General features: G+C 34.5%; 1 protein-coding gene across 2 annotated transcripts in view; it reads left to right on the top strand.

Annotated features, from left to right (window-relative positions):
• Positions 1 to 22,110, top strand: part of LOC142330119 (uncharacterized) — an 87,381-nt gene that overhangs the window by 33,425 nt on the left and 31,846 nt on the right. For both annotated transcript variants that reach the window (XM_075375203.1, XM_075375202.1), the window contains exons 9-11: positions 9,112 to 9,580; positions 16,063 to 16,184; positions 20,425 to 20,744. In XM_075375203.1, the coding sequence (XP_075231318.1) occupies positions 9,112 to 9,580; positions 16,063 to 16,184; positions 20,425 to 20,744 (911 nt within the window). The remainder of the gene's footprint in view (positions 1 to 9,111; positions 9,581 to 16,062; positions 16,185 to 20,424; positions 20,745 to 22,110) is intronic.

The raw sequence follows: 22,110 nt of genomic DNA, 5'->3' as shown, positions 1-22,110 counted from the left end.
AGCATGGCCAAGGCAGTTCTCCCCAATTGATCCCATGCTGGGCCCACCAGCCAGTGAGCTGGAGGGGAGAGGTAGCGACCATGCAGTCAGCTACTTGTTGGTAGTTATGCTTGTGCAGGTGCGTACATATATTGTGCTCTTGTTGACATCTGAGCGGCTAATGTTGCGTTCACCGATATGAAGCTTGGCATGTACAGAGTGGCCAGGAAATCACTGTATCCCCTAAAGTTAGAACTAAAAATTTATAATCTATATAAATAAAAATATAAATTTTTGTTTAAAATATAAAATCTCTGAAATTTCTTCACCGATTGCTTTGAAATTTTGACACAACGTTGAATTCAAATACGCGCATGTTTTTATATACTTAAGTCACACCTGTGACAGGTAAAAACATGTTTTTTTTTTTTTAAAAAAACAGTGCTATCTGTTGGATGCAAAAGCAATACACGCTATACTAAATATTTTACAATTCCATTTCAGTGTTTCTGATATGTGTGTTCGCTATAGACTAAAAAACTACTGGACCGATATACGTGCAGGGAAAAAGGGAGAAAGAGAAAAAGGGAAAAATTGTAAAAGGGAAGAAGGTGAAAATGGAAAAAATAAAAATGGGTAAATGGAAAGGGGAGAGTAGAAAAAAGAAAAGGGGGAATTGGAAAGTGTAAAGGGAAATTGGTGAAGGAAAGGGAAGAATGTTGAGAAGGGGGAAATGGTGGAGAGGGAATATGGTAAAAATGAAAAGGGGGAAAAAAGAAAAGGAAAAAAGGGTTAAATTTTGTGAAGTTCTGTAATGTTCATTTTATTAAATGTTTTATCAAACTTTCAATTATGTTTATTTAATCTGTATATATACTCAAATGTAGCAATAGCGAAGCATTGCCGGGTCTGCTAGTGATTTATAAGTGAAAAATCTGATATAATAATGAACTATTTTATTTACTCACTTGATACATAATATTAATTTTAATGGTCTAGTGGGTCTGTGTATTCACACTTATGTTCTTCTTTCTTTCCTGTTTAGCCTCCGGTAACTACCGATTAGATAATTCTTCAGAGGATGATATGTATGAGTGTAAATGAAGTGTAGTCTTGTACATTCTCAGTTCAACCATTCCTGAGATGTGTGAAATGTGTGAATTGAAACCCAACCACCAAAGAACACCGGTATCCACGATCTAGTATTCAAATCCGTGTAAAAATAACTGGCTTTACTAAGACTTGAGCGATGTAACTCGACTTCCAAATCAGCTGATTTGGGAAGCGCGTTAACCACTAAACCAACCCGGTGGGTTATTCACACTTATGTTGCGCACACAATTCTATACGTTGCCATGACCTCTGTGACATGCGACTGAGCATTTCTGATGTTACATTACAGAAGGTGTCCCTTACAGTGTCACGCAATTCTTCATTTGTGGTGTAGCGACATGCAGAAACATGTGCCTTAATAATTCCCCATAATGAATTGTCTGTTTTTGTTAGATCAGGACTTCGTGGTGCCCATAATAATGGAGCTAGTAATGCTTTAGTACCGCAGCCAATCCAGCATCTCGGAAATTTTTTATTCAGAAACATGCAGACTGATAGAGCAAATTGTGCAAGTGCTCCATCCGGCTGTGGCCATACTCATTCCCATGAGATCCTTCTCTTGAAGCTGTGGTATTAACCATGCCTCCAACACCTCTAAATAAGCTTGTGCATTCACTGACTCGTCAAGAAAATAAGGACCAAACAAATGATCAGCTTTCATTCCACCCTATATCATGACATGTGGTTGATTTCTTTCCAACTCTGTTTCACATTAAGGATTTTCATTCACCCAAAATAACACATTTACAGCACATGAATTGCAATATATTGCACATTCATCAGTAAAAAGCACCTTTCCGTGGTGCACAGCAGCGTGGAATTTTTCTAATAAAGCCCGGAAGGATGTAGCACAACATTCTGTCTGTATCTGACAGTTCATTGATGAACATCAGATGAAACGGCCTAATTTTCAAGTCCTTTTGCATATGATCTTGCATTGTCGTCCATGGTTTATGAAGTTCAGCTGACCGTTTACAAGTTAATTTCATTGGGGATGTTCAATTTTAAACTGCAACAGCAGCATATGTTTCTAACTGCATTAACTTTTGTCCTCTTCGTGGCCTATCTTTAACACTGCCTAATTCAAATCCACATTTTTCCCAAGCCAGCATTGTTGCTTTTCATGGCAGCGGCTTATTAAAGTGTTGCTAAATCATATCACTAATTAGCTTCATGTTTGATTCATATGTTGTTCATGGACCCATACACTTTTCACTAACCGCTCCTCAACACTGTAACTACTCATGCTAGCCATTTTAGCACAACTGTCTTTTACTCAAAAGTGTGTGACATTGTAAAAAACTGTTGCCAACTGACCCTAGCTAAAATACCATGTGTTTTAAACATATCCTGACTCATATTTTTCATTAACATTAGGGGTATGGAGACTTCCTGACTCTGTACATGGCAACAATGTGCTAGCTGGGTATAAAGTATATTTATATGCCTAACCTGGGGGCTTCGCACCCTGGATCTCCAACATGTTCATTATCTTCATGGTTTGTTAGAATATTAAATATTTTACGGATATTCATTAAAGAAAAAAGAATCAGTCACTTTTACTTCATTATATTTCTGTTGCAGTGGTAACAGATGTGTATGATGTAAAAGGATTAATTTTTGTTTCTTTAAGGAATATCTTTAATATCTTTACCCCAAGGGGGTTAGATGCTCTATCTATGGCTTTCATCCTCCCCTGCGATAACACAAGCATATCCTGAAAATGTAAAAGCAATCAGTGGTTGGCTTTCACATGATGCTGTTGCAAAGAAACAAACGACAATTTTTTGCATTTAATTAGAATATGTGTTTGTACACTATTTTATTTGTTTAATATGTATATTTAAAAATAAGGCTTGTTAAATTTAAAGTTACAAAGGAAAAATTTAGAGAATAGTAGTGATTTCCAAACTACTTTTTCAGGCTAATACAAGAAGACAGATTGAACATGTTTGTTTGATCTTGGCATTTTAATTTTTTTTAAAATACATACATGTATATAAAATAAAAGTAACATGCACAAATTAACAGATTAATATTTAATAAAAATGTATATAAACTTTTTATATATGTCATTGCTCAGTTTATTCACTCCAGCTAATTATGCTATTAAAGAAATGTGTAATTATCTTAAGTGAGTGTATTGTTATACAGTAGAAAAAAGTTACATAGTATAATTCTTGTATAATGCACAACCTAATCCTGAACTGTTGCTGTTATCCTCCTTGAGCAGTTAGAAGGAATGCAACAAGTCAGTACAATAATAACAGAGAACTTTTGTGTCAATAATGTATTATTAGAGCTGTGTATATAGTGTTATCTCCTCCTGTTAACTTCAGTAGTGGACACTGCTGCTTTGTACAAAATAAAGCTTTGGTTATTTAATAAATTAGCTAGGGAACCAACTGAAATGTTTTGCTTTAAATGCTGTTAATTAAAAGGTTCCTAATTTTTATAATATGGTTAATACTACCACTGGTATCTTATATACTTGCACAATTTTTTCTAGTATACCAAACCATAATTTCATACAGCTTGGAGATTGGCATCCCCATGGCCCTAGCCTATGCAGATTTTCTTCCCATTATACACAACTGTTGAACCTTTTATACCATACATCCACACCACACCACAAACATTACATAAATTACAACCGATACACTTACATGGCAACACAGAATATCGTACACTGTTTCTTCTTAACACTTACATTTGGTGTTGTTGTGACACCTTAAGAAATGCAACCATAACCCAAAGTGGAAACTACAGCCTTGAACTGGCAAGCTATTGTATTTGGTGCCGGAAGCCTTAATTGATGTCCTCTGGGCACCAGGGTGAACCCAGTTGCATGCAGTCCTAGCTCCAGTATGCACACACTCTGTTGGTATGGTCTGTTAAATCACTGGTACTTGTGGGAACCAAATGTTAGTCCCAATTTAAAATCATTTGGTGGTTGTTGGTCCACTTGAAAGAATTAATAAAAATGGAGGTTTGAAAAGACTTCAACTGATATTGTCAGCCAAAGACGTGTCAAGCGGCAAAGAAACAAGTATTGTAACAGTGAGTACTAAGTTAACTAATGTAAGATTTGTTGTAGTGAAATATAAGGAAGAAGGTAAATCCTTTTCTAAGGTTTCTCCCTTTTTAATAAATATATGCATATTAACAGCTTGTGGGTCACCAAAATCAATTAAAAAGGTTAGGAGTGGCGCCCTTTTGATTGAGGTGAATAACGATGAATAGAGCCTGAAGCTCATAGTCCTAAGGTACATAGAAAAGGATGAAATGATAGTGGAGCCACATAATGTGCTAAATTCCAGCAAGGGAGTGATCTTTTGTTGTGACTTGGCTGATATAACTATCAGAGATCTCAGAAGTTCTGTCACCATAGTCTGTCACTTTTGTGCATAGGATCAAGAGGAAGTTTTAATGTGCTAACATCCTCACTTATCCTAATCTTTTCTGCACCAACTGTTCCTAAGAGAATAAGAATTGGCTACCTCTTTATCTGTGTGACCACATATACCAAACCCAGTTTGTTGTGGAACGGCTCCAGGAAAGCATCGATATGAGCTGTTTTCTAAATCTAGGCCAATATGGTTTCATTAAAGGGGTTGGCACCGAGGATTGCATCTTAAATGCTCTTGCCGAGGTGGAAAGTGCCGACTGCAAATATGTTTTGGCTATTTTTATTGATATAGAGGCAGCATTTCCTTCCTTGTTGATTTCTGGGGTTGACATTCCCAGAAGGGGTCACGGCCCAGGCTTTCGCCGATGACTGTCTCCTTTTAGTTCGTGGCAATTCACGACTGCAGCTAGAAAGTAGAGCGCAGGCGGCTTTGTCAACCACCGAGGGCTGGATGGACATTCAAAATTTAAAGATTTCTGTGCCCAAGACGAAGTTTATGCTTCTGAAGGGTGCAGACAAATTATCATGCAGTCGAAACCCCCATATTAAATATAAAGGCTGTGTAATTAGCCGAGTGAGGGTTCATAAGTACCTAGATGTTTTGTTTGATGATAAGTTGCTTTTTAGTAACTATATTAAGCAAGTTGCGGCGGACACTGTCTCTGTGATGCACAAGCTTAGGAGGATTGCTCAGAAGGATTATGGGCTGTCGGGTCGCCAAATGTACTTGGTGTACCGAGGCGTTTTCGAAAGTATGATCGAAAACGCCTCAAAGCGCCCAAACTGGCGCCGCATATGCAGCGCCAGTTTGGGCGCATAGGTTGGAAAGAAATAGAGCACTGCTTCAAAATTTAAGGAGTGCCCAGCGCAGAGCCATGATAGTATGCACTGGTGTATTTAAAACAACCTCCTACGAGTCTACTACTGTATTGGGAAAGGCTCTCCCAATCGATTTAGTGGTGAAAGTTCGAGCAGTCATGTGGAAGTTGCGAAGAGGTCGGGAGGCCGAGGCATTTGGGATGCGGTTTCGAGCCGGGCCAGAACCGGAGCGGAACAGTGATCACAATGCACCGGAAGAAAATTTTGTACAGTTGCCCATCTCCCGTCTGCGAAAGAGGCGATGGAGACATGGCACACCACGACTAAGGGAAGATCCTTGTATAGTTTTATACAGGATCTGGGGGGATGGTATGCCTCGAGTTCGTTTTTAAGGGCGTCGGGTGCCTGGGTGCTCACCAACCATGTAAACCTGAACCAATATCTGTTTCGGTTTCGCCTGGTGGCTGATGAGTTGTGTGTCTGCGGGGAGGTCCAGTCGAACGTGCATATGATGCTCGACTGCTGTGTTCTTGGGGGGGCCAGAGATCGAGCCACCCTGGAACTTAGAGGTCAGGGGGAAACTTGGCCGCTCACAAACGGCGAGTCAATGTGGCGAGAGCCGCATTGTCGGACCGTGTGGGAGTTCCTCGATGAGGTTGCTATGTTCAACCGTCATCGTTAATTTTAAGGGTTGTGTAATGTAATAATGACTCCTAAGCTCTGTTGTAGGAATCCTTCCTTGAGGTAATGGCTGGCCACCAGCCAAACTAGCTCCAAGCGCTGTTAAATGGTGGACAGGTACTAAGTGGCATACAGCGACCGAGGCGTGGCAGCCTAAATTGCTGCCTTTTAGATATAAGAACTTCAATAGTTTTAATTGTAACAAGGGATGCGCCTCCCCGATTTAGTTTTATTGTTGACAAGTGAGCGACTGGGACACTTAAGCGGGTGCTGTACGGCATCCTGCTTAATTCGCTCATGCAAGTTAGGTAGCTCATTAGGAGCAGATAGGATACAGTTTTTTACAGCTATACAGTTTTTTAGAGGCACAGTAGCCGTTTTTTGGCACGGAACATTTGGTCTATGCTCTAGGGCGACCGAATGGGGTGGTGGTGGGAGAAATGCCAGCTAACCAATATACTAAACCCAAGACACTGCTTTCAGTATCGGGGTTTTGGTGAAAACAAAATTTTTTGCACAAAGGAACAAGTATGTGGGAATTTCAGCTGTACGGGACATGATGGTAAGATATGCACTGAAGCTGAAAAGTGTATTTACTGTAAGGGTCCACATTCAGCAAGATGAGAATGCCCAGTTTATAAGGAGGAACAGGCTATATAAAGGATTGGTATTGAGTAGAAAGTGTCTTGGCTCATCAGGAATTCAGAAAATCCTTCAGCATGAAGAATTCTGCAACTCCCAGTGTTTGTTTTGTCCAGGCTATTTCTAACCGTGTGCAAAAGAAGAACAAGTGTGCATTGTGTAAAGAACTGACCCGATTGGTCCAGGCTTTGTCAGACCAGGTAATATCCCTCACTTCTGCTATTGCAGCATTGAGTGCTGGCAAAAAGAAGAATATTTTTGGTGGAAAGACCAACAGTGAAGTGGTTTACCAAAAACTACTTCAGTTGGTACGCCACCAAATAAAATTACCGCTGCATCAATAACATAACAAACTATTAAGGTCCCAGTGTATGGCTCTACAAAAAATATTGTTGCCTGGTACAGTATCTCCGACCTCCCAGGCTTCCAAATCCCCTCCACCATCACGAGGTTTCTTCGAGGATATGGAGGCAGATGAAGTGCCCGAAGAACCAAAACACTTCCTAAAAGTTATAAAATCCAAAAAGAAAAACCAAATAATATTTGATAAGTAATCTGCTCACAGGGGTTATAACAAGAAAAAGTGTTCAGTGAAATGTTTGCAGTATCCATATTCACCGTGAGGGTATAGAAATCCTTCTAAAGGATGAAAATCCTTTAATACTGGGTCTGCAGGAGACTCACCTCCATCCGCAGGATGATGTATCTTTTCGCGGTTATGTCTGCGAAATATCCGACCATCCAGCTGAGGGCAGAGGACATGAAGGTATGGTTAAAATGTCTAGAAATGCTGGATATGCTGTTAGTACTGATTTTGGGGCAAATATATATGTTGCACTTCTACTGAGCTCTAGTCTGTTCCTACTTCGACTACAGCCGCATGGTGTAATCTTCCACACAGGCCACTGCACTTAGGATGCTCAATGTAGTCCATCATTAATTTATTTCATTCTGACTTGCTGCAGGTTCGTTTCGTTCAAGCTCCATGGTATGTCTGCTAGTGGACAGTGATGAACCATCTCTTTAGAATAGATGAAACCAAATGATCTGCTCCTATGTAGCTCACATTAAAGTCTAACCAAATCATTTTACCTTTAATGTGGTGTTCTCCAACCAGCATGATATTCGATATGAGGAATGGCCAAGATCTACTGCCCATCGGAACTCATCATCTTTTTTATCTTTAAATATACGGTTACCTCCAGGAGCTCTGTTTCTCGGTGTTATTACCCCATTTGGTGGTCATCTCAGGAATTATTCCTTTAGTCTGTTCAATATCAAAAAAGAACACAAATCCGATTATCTTACAAAAATCGTTTTAATATTATAAATAGCGTGAATCCTGATGCCATAGTTTATACAGATGGCTTTAGACATGATAATTCTGTTAATTGTGCTTTTGTGATTGGCAGTAGAACATACATGTTTGGCAATCCCAGCATTGTCATCATTATTTTTGTCACTGAGCTGTTTGCTAAATATACTTAGCCCAACATTCTAACACGTACTTGTTGTCTGTTCAGGTTTCATGAGTGTCTTGCAGGCGATTAGTGGCATTTACTCCAGACACCCTGTTGTCTGTGATATACAGTCTTATCTCTGAAATGACTCAGCGTAACACAACTGTGAGCTTCTGCTGGATCCCTAGTCATACTGGGATTTCAGGCAATGAGCGCACTGATCGTGCGGAAAAAGAGACATGTTTGCAGCATCTTTCATTAATTGCATGTTCACTAAGTAGACAAGATTGTTTGAAACAACGATCTTGTCTGCTTTCTGAAGAGGGTGTTTCATGGTAAGTGGCAAAGTGAATGGAATGCTACCATCACCCAGTCCAGAACAGAACATTGTCCGATTCAGAACACTGTGTCAGCAGAAATAATCATCGAGAGGTTATTATTTACCATTTGTGAATAGGACACACTAAACTTACCCATGGATATCTCATATCAGACTGATGCACCTATCTGTGCTCGCTGTTACTGCCAACTAACATTACACCACATGCTTGTTGACTGTGTTTTATGCAGCATTGCATTGGAAGTTAAAGCTTAGGGGCTAATAACCGAAAAATATCAGGCAACAGTATTTCGATGTTATCTATGTCTTGTATTTTCTTAAAATCATGCATTTGGATTCAAGTGTTTGATTAAAATTGTAATATGTTTGCCTTTTAATTTACGGCAATTTTGTTTTTTTATGTTAGATTTGTAATTTTCATTTTATTTAGAATAGGTGTTTTTCATCTGTTTAATTTTTAAGGTAAATTCTAATTGTTAATTTTTAATTATTTACTTTAGTAATTTTGTGTACTGGGCGCACAATGAGGTGACGCCCAGGAAAAAAATACGTAGAGCTTGAATTCTTTCAATACATCATATTTTATTTTAATAGGATATGTTGCCTAACTTTTTACATTATCTTAGTTTTTGTCATTAATATTCCATTTGTCTGTGGTCTCTTTTTAGGATGAAGAAATTAAAAAATTAGAAGATCGGTTGTCAGACATACAAGGTAAATTAGGATCATTAATAGTAGAAAAATCAGAAACAATAACAGTATTGATGAAAGATCTGGAAGAAAGTCAAGCTCAATGTCGACAGCTTATGGCATCTAATATTTCACACGATAATCTAAGATTGCAACAAAAATTGGATGATTTAATAAAAGAAAAAGAAGAGAACAGTAAAACTATTGATTCATTGAAGTCTGAATGCAATATGCTGAGAAATGATTTAGAACAACTTGAAAGTATTTCACATCTTGGATTTACCTCAGCTAGCGCATCAGATTCAGTGGTGCAGTTAGGTTTAACAAGTAAGAATGGTAGTAATGGTGTTACTGACACTACTTCTAAACAGCAGTGCTACGATTCTAACCTGTACCTTAGTGACACGAATAATAGGTTAAAAGACGAATTGCATCGTGCTCTTCTTGGTAATAACAATAACTATAATAGTAATTTAATATGGTATAAACTCACCTGTATTAAAATGGTGTTGGTAAAATCTAGTTTAGATAATATTTAATTAAATTTTGTGTTAAATTTTCTTCTAAATTGTTTTTGCCTAGTACCAAGCAACTTCTGTTTTTCATTTGTCTTGAATGTTCTGGCATGCATGTTTACGGTTTGTTTCATTAACATGATGTAATATATTTTACAGTGTTTCTCCAAACTTAAACACTGTGTGAAACAATAGCCTATGTCAATGATCCATCATTTTAACTAGATTAATTTAAACAATGAACACGTGTTATGCTGTTACAAGATATTTACATATCTTCCAGTCAAGCTGTTTGTTTTTTAAGGTGGTATGTGTGCAGTAGTTCAGACTCTAATAGATAAGATAGTTTTATAATATTTATGATGTTTCATGGTTAAATAAAGACTTTTAAAAAAAAAAATATTTTTTGCTTGCTTTCTGCATTTTTTATTGGTCTGCATCTTGCTAATTGATGTCACTATTAACAGAAATTACATAATTACACACTGCAGCAGAGAAAAACAACATATTACATAAATATTTTATTTTACTTACTTAGTTGACTACAACAGACCTTGAGAACCTATGCCTCCACAATGAGCCTTCTCCATCCCAATTGATCCTGCATCTTGTCTATCCAATCACCTCCAAGGATTCCTGTAATCTCATCCATCCATCTGATTCCAGATCTTGCTTTTTCTCTTTTTTTCAGACGTCAAACATTACATTTTTCATGTTTCTCTTTTCTTTATCAAATAACCCATCCTGCCTGTCTTAATTTTTCTCTTACAATGTGTGTTACTCTAGTATTGTCAGATAAACAATCTAATAACCTGATCTGTCTTAACCTGTATTCAATAGTGTTATTATCCCTTACTAATCCATAAACCTCATACATGACTTCATTTACAAGATTATCTTTTTTTAAATCTATGTTTTTTAGTATCAATATTGATAGTCATGTACAATTATGATATACTGATGTTCTATATATTTTCAGCTTGGCACCACAGACAGATCCCAACATTTCATCAGATTAATGAATGATAGAATTTATTCATTTTGCTTCCTTATTTCATGATACAAACTAGATATATTGATCCATTTTCAGTCATATGAGCTCTTTCATCACTCACCATGTTGTTTTATTGTTATAAAGAGGACTTTGGAAACAATAACAGTAATCTTGTTTATGTAGTTAACAAGGCAGGTTTGCCTTGAGAAAAATAACACTAGTAAATAAAAAAAGCTTTTCTTCATTTATCTGAAATCGTACATGGTAATTTTAACCAATTTTGGGGTACTGAATACAAAACTGTTATCAGAATTTGTGTAATGTGTCGCATGTTTTTTTTTTTTAGATATATACGATGTACTTACCAGTAAATGCATAATCACTGTGAAATCAATATTTAAAAAAACTGTTATTATTTATATGTTTTCATATAAAATTTGTTTAAATCAACTATATTTTTATTTATTCAAACACAAATAAATTGAAATACATTAATACAATTTTAAAATAACAGTTTCTAAGAGTCTAAATAATTGTGAATGTCTATAAAATAACAGTTTTTAAAAGTTTAAATCAATGGAATTATCTTACCTTTCATTTTTAAAATATGTTGACAAACTTTTTCACTTGTACATTGTGTGATCACTTTCTCTAAACAAAAACCAACATAGTCACCCATCATTTCAGGATCCCATGTTTCTTGGTACTGATGCTCCATGATCAGAGTATCCTGATGGAAATGCTCTCCTTGCTCATCACTGACAGAGCTCAAATTTTCAGGGAAAAATGATTAGATGGAAGTGTAGGAAATGAATTTTTAATGACCTCCTTCATCCTAAACGTGTGTAGTTTTCTAACAGCTTATTAATAAAAGAGAAACATAATTTTAATCTTTTCTGTTACTTAAACACCACCACCAACATCTTTGAAGGACTTCCATGCAGCTAGTTCTCATTCGCTAAGTTTATCATCAAAATTGGAGTCATTAAGCAGCAGACTAATTAATACATTCCTCTTGAGCTTTCCATCATGCAATTCAGGAAAACCTATTTTTAAATGATTAAATCCTGGTCCATCTTTGTCTAGTGCCTTGTCTAGTGGCAACAGTATGATTTTACCATTCTCAATTAATGATAAATGCTTTACATTTTTTTCACCTGCTGCAATGGCCAGTTCTTTACATGGCAATGACTTTTGTATCATGACTATCACAGAGATAAAGAAAACAAGAATATTTTTAAACCAAGAAGTAACGCAACAATTCTCAGATCAATGCAAGCTTACCACATATGGTCTTTCTATTTTATTGCTTTTAATATTGGTGCCATAGTTTCATACATTTCTTTCATGTCAACTGCATGAACTAATGGAATGGGTGGTTGTTTGTTATCGTTGTGCAATAAAACTGCTTTCATGCTTACTTTAGAAGAGTCAATAAAAAGACTCCATTCTTCAGGAATATGCTAAATTCCAAGCTTTTTCATCAGACCATCGACATCAATACAAATGTACAATGAATTTTTCTTAGTAAAATAAGTTGAAAGAGTTTTATTTCGTTTTCTAAATATAGTAACTTGTTTTTTTCCATAAAAGATTTCACTGTTGTAGTCTAGACCCCAGATGTTCAGCTTGCTGTTTGATAACTTTAAATCATGCACTAAATCTTAAGTTCATGTTGTTTAATTAAATGAGGAGATTTATCATCATATACAGGAAGAAATTTTTCAACATCCTTTACATCATCTGCTTCATTTTCAGATTGTTCTAGCAATGTCAGATTAGATGACTGGTACAAGTACAGGTAACTCCTCTCCATATGGTACTAGCTTTAAAGCTGAGGATAAGTCTGCATATTTTATGAACTTTTATTTTTTAATGAAAATCTAAATATATTTGTCACACAAAAGTAGCAGTCAGTAAAGTGGTCCTTAAGTAGCACAGCAAACCTAAGTACAGCAAGTGGTATGGCTCATCATTTCCCTTTTAACTATTCAGTTAGAGCTACTGTACATGATATGCAAATAACATGAGGCGCCCAAATTTTATCTTGATCCCTGAGTGCACAATCAAAATAAAATTTATAAGCTGTTTCTATCAATTCAGAAATAGTATTTTGTGAGATTTAGTAAAAAATTTGCCACAGACATAACACAAATTGTTTGGATGATTTGAACATCCACAAACTTTTGTAGAAGCCATGTTGTAGCAAATAAAAACAAGAAAAATCACTTTTATATTATAAAGAGTTGATGAAAATATTGTAAAACACTAATAACTTTGTGAAATAACAAACAGTATAGACAAGTGAAGCTAGACTGAATAAAATTTTAAGCTCTGTAGTAGGCAACAACAAATGTCTATTATGTCATCATACAGACATGTTTGTATGTGTCTACTTCTCATGATGCAATGTATATATTAATTTATTTTTTCTTTATTAAGCATGTATGCATATTATTTAAAAGTAAAAATACAAAAACTATCCTCAATTGTGACTATTCTTAATGTGCTTATTTTAAAAAATGTATAAATTTACAATTTAAATTAGACCTTTACGTAGTAACAATTCAATACCGTATTTGAAATCAGCTCCCAAATTACAGTGAGAAAAGTTGTGTAAAATGTTAGGTACAAATCTTGTATTGACTAGTGATAATTATATAATTCTTCAAGATCCAAGTATATTGAAAATGAATTAATACAATATTTAAGTTTCATAACAATATATTTTTGTTTATAATTTGTACTATTCTTGCTTATAATAATAAATTAAAAGTTTTATTACTATGTATACAGACTCTGTATGTTAATAATGAGAAAATATTTGTTTAATAATTTAATACTGTGTTTTTTATTATACATTTCTAACTTGTGTAACTTTAGTGAGGCTTATAAAACATCCAACAATAGTTGTTTACCTAACTAATTAAACCACAAGAAAAATGGTTGAAAACTAATATTTTTAGAAATTATGTTAACAGTAATGTACAGTATAATTTCCCCCTGCTGAATTGAAGCAATGTCTATAATGCACTCTTTCACAACTGAAGTGAGTTGATAGATTTATTACTTACTTCCCTGTCTTTCTTGTGGCTGTGACATATGTACATATGTAAAGCACCTCAGGTAAAAGCGGAATCAGTCAGAATTACTTTCTTTAAGATTATTGGTATTCACTAAATACCACTCCTTGTGGTAAATAGAATGTAGATATCTCTTGTGGGGGTAAATGTCTTCTGCAGTTCAGTGGACTTGGCAGGTTGATATACAATCTTATTTTATTTGCTTTTGTGAAGAAGGCAACAGGAAACTTTGGCTTCTTAAAAAATACCTGAAATTTTTTTGTTGTCTGATACTGTTTTGTGATTCTGCTGTGTGTCAGTAGATTTTGCATTGCTTGTTGTTGATTCTCTACATATATATATATATATATAATATATATATATGTAGACACACACACACACACACACACATATATATATATATATATATAGACATAAAGAATCATATACAAATAAGTTAATACAATGAGAGAGTCAGACTGTTAATCATCTCATAATGTTGTGTAGATATATATACAAAGATGTTAATCACAGCTTGCAAAATTTTCACATAGTGTGTAAAGCCATGAACTCAACACATTATAAAACATAAAAATACATTAAATTTGATAAAATTATCATAATGAACACATGAACCCATATTAAACTTAGGGATTAACTATTAGTTAAAAAATATTTTATCCAAAACAATAAATTTTCAGAACTGGAAGCTCATTTCAGTGTATTAAGTTGATGTAAAAATATAATTCTTTTAATTTAGTTGACTTAAATGAATTAATACTGCTTCAAACTAATTTGTTTATTATCTTCCCAGCAGTTTTAATCTTACCTTTCTGAAAAGATTTAGGGTCACCTGGCTTTTACCATTTTTCATACATTATACGACTCATCTCTAATCATCATAATAAATAAAGGGCACAGTAACTGTAATTTGGTATCAGCTGTAATTTCAAGTGCAAATAAAAAAAACTACAATTTTCATCTAAAAGGATGAAATCTGTTGGAATTTTAGAGTTTAGCATTAATGAAGATTATTTATAATAAAGGATATGTTATCATATTAGAATCACTTTATTTCAGTGTAAACCAAATTAAATGTACTCATTAACTAATTGGGTTTATGAATATTTTTCAACATATTTGCATCCAGTCGATCACTATTTTAGTTTATGAGCCAACTGATATAAAATAAGGCTTTCACTTTCTTTGAACAAATGTTGTATAGGTCTCTTGATAAAAACATATTTTTCACACAGATTTGTAGCTATCTGCTAATTACAAAAAATATTTTTTAAACTAACCAATCAAATTAATTTGTGATCAATTCCAGTTTTATATATATATATAAATCTTGAACCCTGTTATATTCTTGCCTTGCTGTCAGTCATGACAAAACATTTTCTAAATTATACAAAGAAAAAACTATGGAATTTACTTCCAAAGTGTACATTGTTTTTTTCCTGTACAGAAAAAACTGAATCAGTGGAAGGAAGTGAATTATTTTTTTAATTTTATCAAATGGGAACCCTCAAAGAATTTAAAATAAACTTTTTTAACTAGTTAATATAAGTTAAGTAAGCAAAAATATTCTATTCTATTCATCCTCATGTCCATTGCAAACTGCTGATCTGTAAATATTTTTAGCAATCGTTATTTATTGTTATTATTTATAAAAAATACTAAATATATATATTCTAAATTTATACTTTGTAACTAATGTAAGAAAGCAGTTGTTGAAATAAAGATGTTTATTTTTTATAGAAGTTTATCTACATATCATAGAGCTCAGCTAATTTTTAACCCAACAGTTTTTTTTATCTTAAGTTTAAATGTGTAACATTGTGCCCTTTATTTATTACAATGATTGGATATTAGTTATATGATTTAAGAAAGATGGTAAGTCCAAGTGCTAAATGACCTAGAATCCTTTTGAATCAAAGATATAAAGATAGAACTTTACCAGGAACTCAAAAAAAATTCATATTGAGTACAATTATCTATCTACCCTTTTTAGCTTCTTTCTGTAACTGGGGAGTACAGCGAATTTTAAAAATGGAATATATTCAAATTTCATCAACTTGTTAGTTATGACATAGCTAAGAAAGGTAGATAATTATACTCAATATAAAATTATTGCAATCTTAGTAGAAAATATACACATTCTAATAATTATTTCATAATTTTTTTTTAAATCAACATTTTATTTTTATATGGATAATTTGCCTGGTTTTATCCAGTTTAAGTTTTATTTCTATATCCTGATTGTTTTTTAATTATCTTTTTATACTATCTTCTGATTGACTGATGTGATCATATTTTTATGTGCATTGTTTTGTTATTGATTTGTTTTGATGTCAGGACAAAGAACAAAACGAAGTGAAATAAAAAGGCTTCAAGAGAAATTAGATAGAAGAGAAAATCAAATATCTGAAATGAAAAAACAAGAAAGAGTATATTTAGCTGAGGTGGAAACATTAAAGGTAATTGTTATAATTATTATTAAAATTATTGTCTATGAACTTTTTTTAGTTGTATTGTAATTTTTCTTTTTCTTAATGTGTACATTGCAGTCTGTTCAACTAGCGAAAAATAAGCATCCCCCTCACAGCCCAATGAGATGAGGATAACATGTAAATTAGGTATAATCTTGTACAGATGTACGCTGATGTTTCTAAAATATGTGGTTAATTGACCAACATACAAAGTACACCATCATAGTACCACAGGATTTCCACAGAATTGATGTATTCAATTTGTATAAAAGCAACTAACTTGTACTAGGATTTAAACCTAAAACCTTTGACTTCGAAAATCAGCTGTTAAACAACTGAATTTTGATGACAAGTTAACCATTAGATCAGCCCAATGGGCTTGTGTTGTAATGTAATAATGTATTTTTTATCTTTAAAAAATAAAGTTAATATATGTAGATTTCTTTAACTTAATTTAAATGTTATTTATAAAACTAAATTTTTGTATTATTTATTACTTAACAAAGTTAAGAATTTTCCAATGCAACACCAGCTTTGTTTGTTAAGTGAGATACTAATATTTTGTAAAAGTTTCAAAAAGTATGTACTCCTTAAAAAGAGGTTATATAACTTATGCAGTAAAAGTTTTAAGGTAGCTTTATTTGTCAGATGGTAGCACTGTACTCATAGTGCACATAGCAGCACATTGCAGTTGAAGTAACCCTGTCACAAATTAGTATCATTTTAGTATCCACTCCTTTGTGCTTTTCAGGTTTCTTGTTTCTAAGGATGAGTGTGTATTTATTGTAGACACTTTTGTGTATTAATCTTTCATATATGTGAAACAAGTTTGAATTGAAATTTACCCTGTATTCTTTTTCTGTTAAGCCTTCAGAACCACCGTAACGTATTACTTCAGAGGATGATACGAGGATTTTTTTTTCAACGTCCGATCAGTCACGAAATTAAAACCACAGTGAAAATAAAAAATTTGTTATTTGTAACAAGTACTTACATAGTTACGCTATTTCTCTACATAGTCGCCACTCCCCTTTAGACATTTGTCGTAGCGTGGTACCAACTTTCCAATACCCTCGTCATAGAACGGAGCCGCCTGTGTTTTCAGCCATGTTTCTACGCTGGTCTGCAAGTCGATGTTTGTGCCAAAATGTTGTCCTCCTAGCCAGCGTTTCATGTGAGCATAGAGGTGAAAATCGGATGGAGCCAAGTCCAGGTTGTATGGTGGGTGATCAAACACTTCCCAACGAAAACGCTGCAGGAGCTTCTTTGTTACAGCTGCAGTGTGCGGCCGAGCATTGTCATGGAGAAAGACAATGCCTGATGACAACATTCCTCTCCGCTTATTCTGAATTGCCCTTCGTAGACGTTGAAGAGTCACGCAGTATGAGGCTGCAGTGATGGTCGTGCCACGTTCCATGAATTCTACCAAGAGAACCCCATTCTGGTCCCAGAACACAGTAGCCCTACACTTTCTGTTGGAGAAGGTTCGCTTGAACTTCTTTGATTTACTGGGAGACTGAGATTGCATCCACTGTTTGGAATGTTCTTTTGTTTCTTCAGTTTCGAAATGGACCCATGTCTTGTTTCCTGTGACAATTTTGTTCAAAAAATCTTCTCCTTCATTGTGGTAGCATGGGAGAAACGTTAGGGAGGTGTCCATTCTCATTGTTTTGTGATTGTCGGACAGCATCTTGAGAACCCATCTCGGATACAGTTTGCGGTACTGAAGTCTCTCACTCAATGGTGTAGAGAGCTGACCTTGAAATTTCAGGAAACAAATCACTCAATAGAGAAACTGTGAACTGACGATTTTCTTGAATTGCCTCATCCACTCGCTTAACGAGATCATCAGTTGACACTCGCTTCCTTCCCTGACCGCTTGCATCATGAACATCTGTATGTCCTGCAGCATTGTCGCACTTTACTGTCACTCATTGAAGTTTCATCGTACACATTACTTATTCGTCGGTGAATTTCAGCTGCATTACACCCCTCAGCCTGAAGAAATTGAATTACTGCATGCACTTCACACTTGGCGGGAGATGCTATTGTTGTAGACATGTTTACGTGTTAGCTGCGTGTTCAGAACTAAACGAAGTGATGCGGCATGATTGAAAACCATACTAGAGATGCTGCGCAACACATATGCGCAAAGGTTCATCCAATTTTTGCGCGGATTTTTATTTCACGACTGATCGGACCTTGAAAAAAAATAACCCTCGTATGTATGAATGTAAATGAAGTGTAGTCTTTTACAGTCTCACGTTTTCCATTCCTGAGATGTGTGGTTAATTGAAACCCAACCACAAAGAACAACAGTATCCACAATCTAGTATTCAAATCCGTATAAAAGTAACTGCCTTCACTAGGAATTGAACCTTAGAACTCTCAACTTTGAAATCAGCTGATTTGCGATGACGATTTTAACCACTAGACCAACCCAATGGGTTATTTGAAATTTACCCAGATTGCACTTGCATACCATTTGAAGAAGAATGTATAGAATCAACAGAGCTTTGGCTAACCATCACTGTTAACCACTGAATATTTTCAGCCATATTAGATTTGTAGTTAAAAATTGGTATGTTGGTTTCAGCAAGATGGTGCTGTACTTCATATTCCTAATGAAGAGTTAGGCTTGTTCTAATAATTTTAAAATATCATCGTTGCTTGATCTCAAAAACCAAAAAACTTCAAATATTATTCTATTAGACTTTTTGTGTTTTGACTATTTAAGTATAGTTGTTTAGAATATACTTACTTGATGAACTGGAAACTAACATTGAAAATCGGGTTTTTAAAATGAACATATATTAGTTAAAGCGATTGAAAATTTTATAAAGCAGTGACATTCACGATAAAGGAGATTTCTTTCAACAACTATTGTGAAATTAAATTTATATGTGTTGTGAATTCTCTCTCTCTCGCTCTTTCTCGCTTCTCTCTCTCTCTCTCTCTCTCTCTCTCTCTAAAATAGTTAAATATGCATTATTATAATTCAAGTTGTTTCCTTTTCTGAGCATCCTATGTGGCTTCAAATTAAATATAAGAAAATTATATAAAAAAATGGAACTAAAATGCACTAAAAAGTAAGAAATAATTTCATCCAGATACTTAATTAATTTCTTAGACATTTTTTTGAATTGGCACCTAGTTCTCCAAAATTTATTTTTAGATATAATATAAATTTGTTCTATAATACTATATATGTATACTTCATAAAAATTAATACTGATGTTACATCAATGGAATTCATATTTATGTAGTTTGATTGCTTTTCTGTTTGCAATTATTACTTCATTTTTTATACACCATCTATAGGTCCATTCAAGTTCCACATAAGTGTGATCATATATTTCAGCACAGATTCAGAAAAGTACCTAAGGAATTAATTTAAGTATTTGGACAAAATTATTTCTACTTATTAGAGAGCATTTTGATGTTGGTCCAATTTTTTATTTTTAATATTTCATAATTTTCTGTGTTTGATTAATAATGATAAGTTATTCAGTGGAGTTTATGTGCTCCTTTTTGGTGATATGCAGCTGCCTCCAGTCAAAAGTTATTTATTGGTATTTTGTTCAACCTCTTTGGTGTGAAGCAGAAATTAATTTGTGGCATCACTTTTCATTTTGCAAGCTAAAAATAAACATGAGACAAAGAAATGACATGGAGTTCATTGATTTACTAAATAACTTGCGTTTTAACAAAGTTACAACTGCCCAGTTGGAAATGCTTTGCAAAAGAAGGAGGGTAACTTTAACAGACGAATTTGCAGATGCAAATGCAAGAAATATTCCAAAGTATTTCAACTAATATTAAATTAGTTAATAAATATAATTGCAGTATTACTGATATGATATCAAAAACAAATAGAGTTTATATTATTAACGCTATTGATGAATCTTGAGAAGCTGCACCACCTCTGTGAATGTTATTCTAGTAGGCGTCAATAACTGTGGTGACCTGTTGCATAACGTACAATTGGCAGAGGGTTTAAGAGTTATGTAAGGCATAATTTGTTGATTTCTGATGGTTTAATTTACGACGCTATGGAAATTGTAAAGAAAGTAGCATCGATTGGAACAAGATTTATTTGAATCTTTATTCCCTTTTTTATATAGTCCTACCATATTATGTTACATATATAACTTATCAGCACTTAACCTTTACCTTTATTATTGCTTCAGATACTTATAAAACATTTTTCTGTTTGTGTAATTTTTAGAGTGATATGACAAAACTGTTGTCCGAGTTAAAAATTAATTCTAATAGTTCTGGACATAAAAACCCTAACAGAAGTGATGCCCACATACAGACTTCATTGAGTTTTGCTAGTGAAGAATTAGAAAGTGAAAGAAAAAGAATTGATATAATTGAAAAAGAGAAAGAAGCATTAAAATTAAAACTTACTGAAACTGAGAAATTGTTACTTTTAGCACAAGAGAAACTTGTATCTGATAAAGAAACAAAAAATAATTATTTAATAGAAGAAGAAATTGAAAAAATGGTTAAAAGACAGGTTGAGGCAAAAGAAGTAGAGCACAGGTAAGCTTTTAATCATTGTTTTCTTACATTTTTTGTAATTTTTGTTTGACTGTTTTCCTCTTTTGGTTGAAAAGAATAGAAGCCATTATAAAGTAAGAACTCCTTTGCACCTTCAAAGAGACTTTTGTTATTAGTATTATTATTTACATTGTGGATATACAAAAAATAAGGTAGCATTTATTGTAAACTGTAAAGAGTATGGTTTTCAAAATGAATATTTTTCATATTTTATGTTTTTTTAATTATGAAAATCAATATTGTTTTTAACAATTGAGATTTTATTTTGATAATTAAAAACCGAAATATTCTTTGGTAATTCAGTGAATTAACATATCTTTGATTCAAGATCATGCCAAAATATTTATATTTATTTAAAAATTAGGTTGATACAGCAGTTGGTTTTAAACAAAAAACTACAAGACGGAAAGAAGCCTCACCACCCGGTTGTGGGGCAACGAGGCCTTCTGGCATATTCGGAGTTGGACAGGGCAGAGGTTTCCAGGGCACACCCTGGAAAACCAATTTACTCCAAACTCCCCTCCCACCCCGAACGACAACCACACAATTGAGGTGGAGTCCTTCCTCTTATATTATTTAGCACAGGTGGAGGACGCCCCACTAAAAATAGACCAAGTCACTGAAGCAGAGGTTTTCGCAGCAATCAAAATCACAAGCACCGACAAGGCCTCAGGTGTTGATGGGATCGGTGCCCACGCATTTCGGAATGTTCCACCTGCTCTTATAGCGACCATAACCACAATATTCATGTCAATTTTGTACGTTAGATATTTTTTGAATTGCTGGAAAACTGCAAAGGTGGTATGCCTAACCAAACGTGGGAAAAGTCTGCTCTTTCCCCAGAGTTACAGGTTGATCTCCTTATTACCAGTGTTGTCAAAGCTATTAGAAAGGATTTTCCGGGAGAGACTTAGGCGACATTTTGGAAAAGAAGTACGGCCTGAGTAATTTGGGTTCAGGGAGGGTCACTTGATGTCCCTCCAACTGATTAAAATAATTGACATTCTTGTCAGAGGCCTAAATAGAAAAGCGGTAACTGCAACCATTTTTCTAAATGTAGCTAAAGCCTTTGACAAAGTTTGGCATAGCGGCTTGCTACATAAACTCACGCATACGATGATTCCCTGTCACTATGTCAAATTGATATGGTCTTATTTACTAGACCGACAATTTGTTGAACGCATAGGGGGAACAATCTCTACCAGAAACATAGCCGTTGGAGTCCCTCAAGGAACAGTGCTTTCTCCGTTCTTGTACATGGCCTACGTCAATGATATGCCACTGTTGGAAGGAGTCAAAACAGCTCTATATGCAGACGACACGGCATATTATTATGAATCCAGAAGTG

The sequence above is a fragment of the Lycorma delicatula genome, chromosome 9 (genome assembly GCF_047948215.1).
Source record: "Lycorma delicatula isolate Av1 chromosome 9, ASM4794821v1, whole genome shotgun sequence".
Classification (NCBI taxonomy): Eukaryota; Metazoa; Arthropoda; class Insecta; order Hemiptera; family Fulgoridae; genus Lycorma; species Lycorma delicatula.
This window is presented reverse-complemented; position numbering and strand designations above follow the sequence as displayed.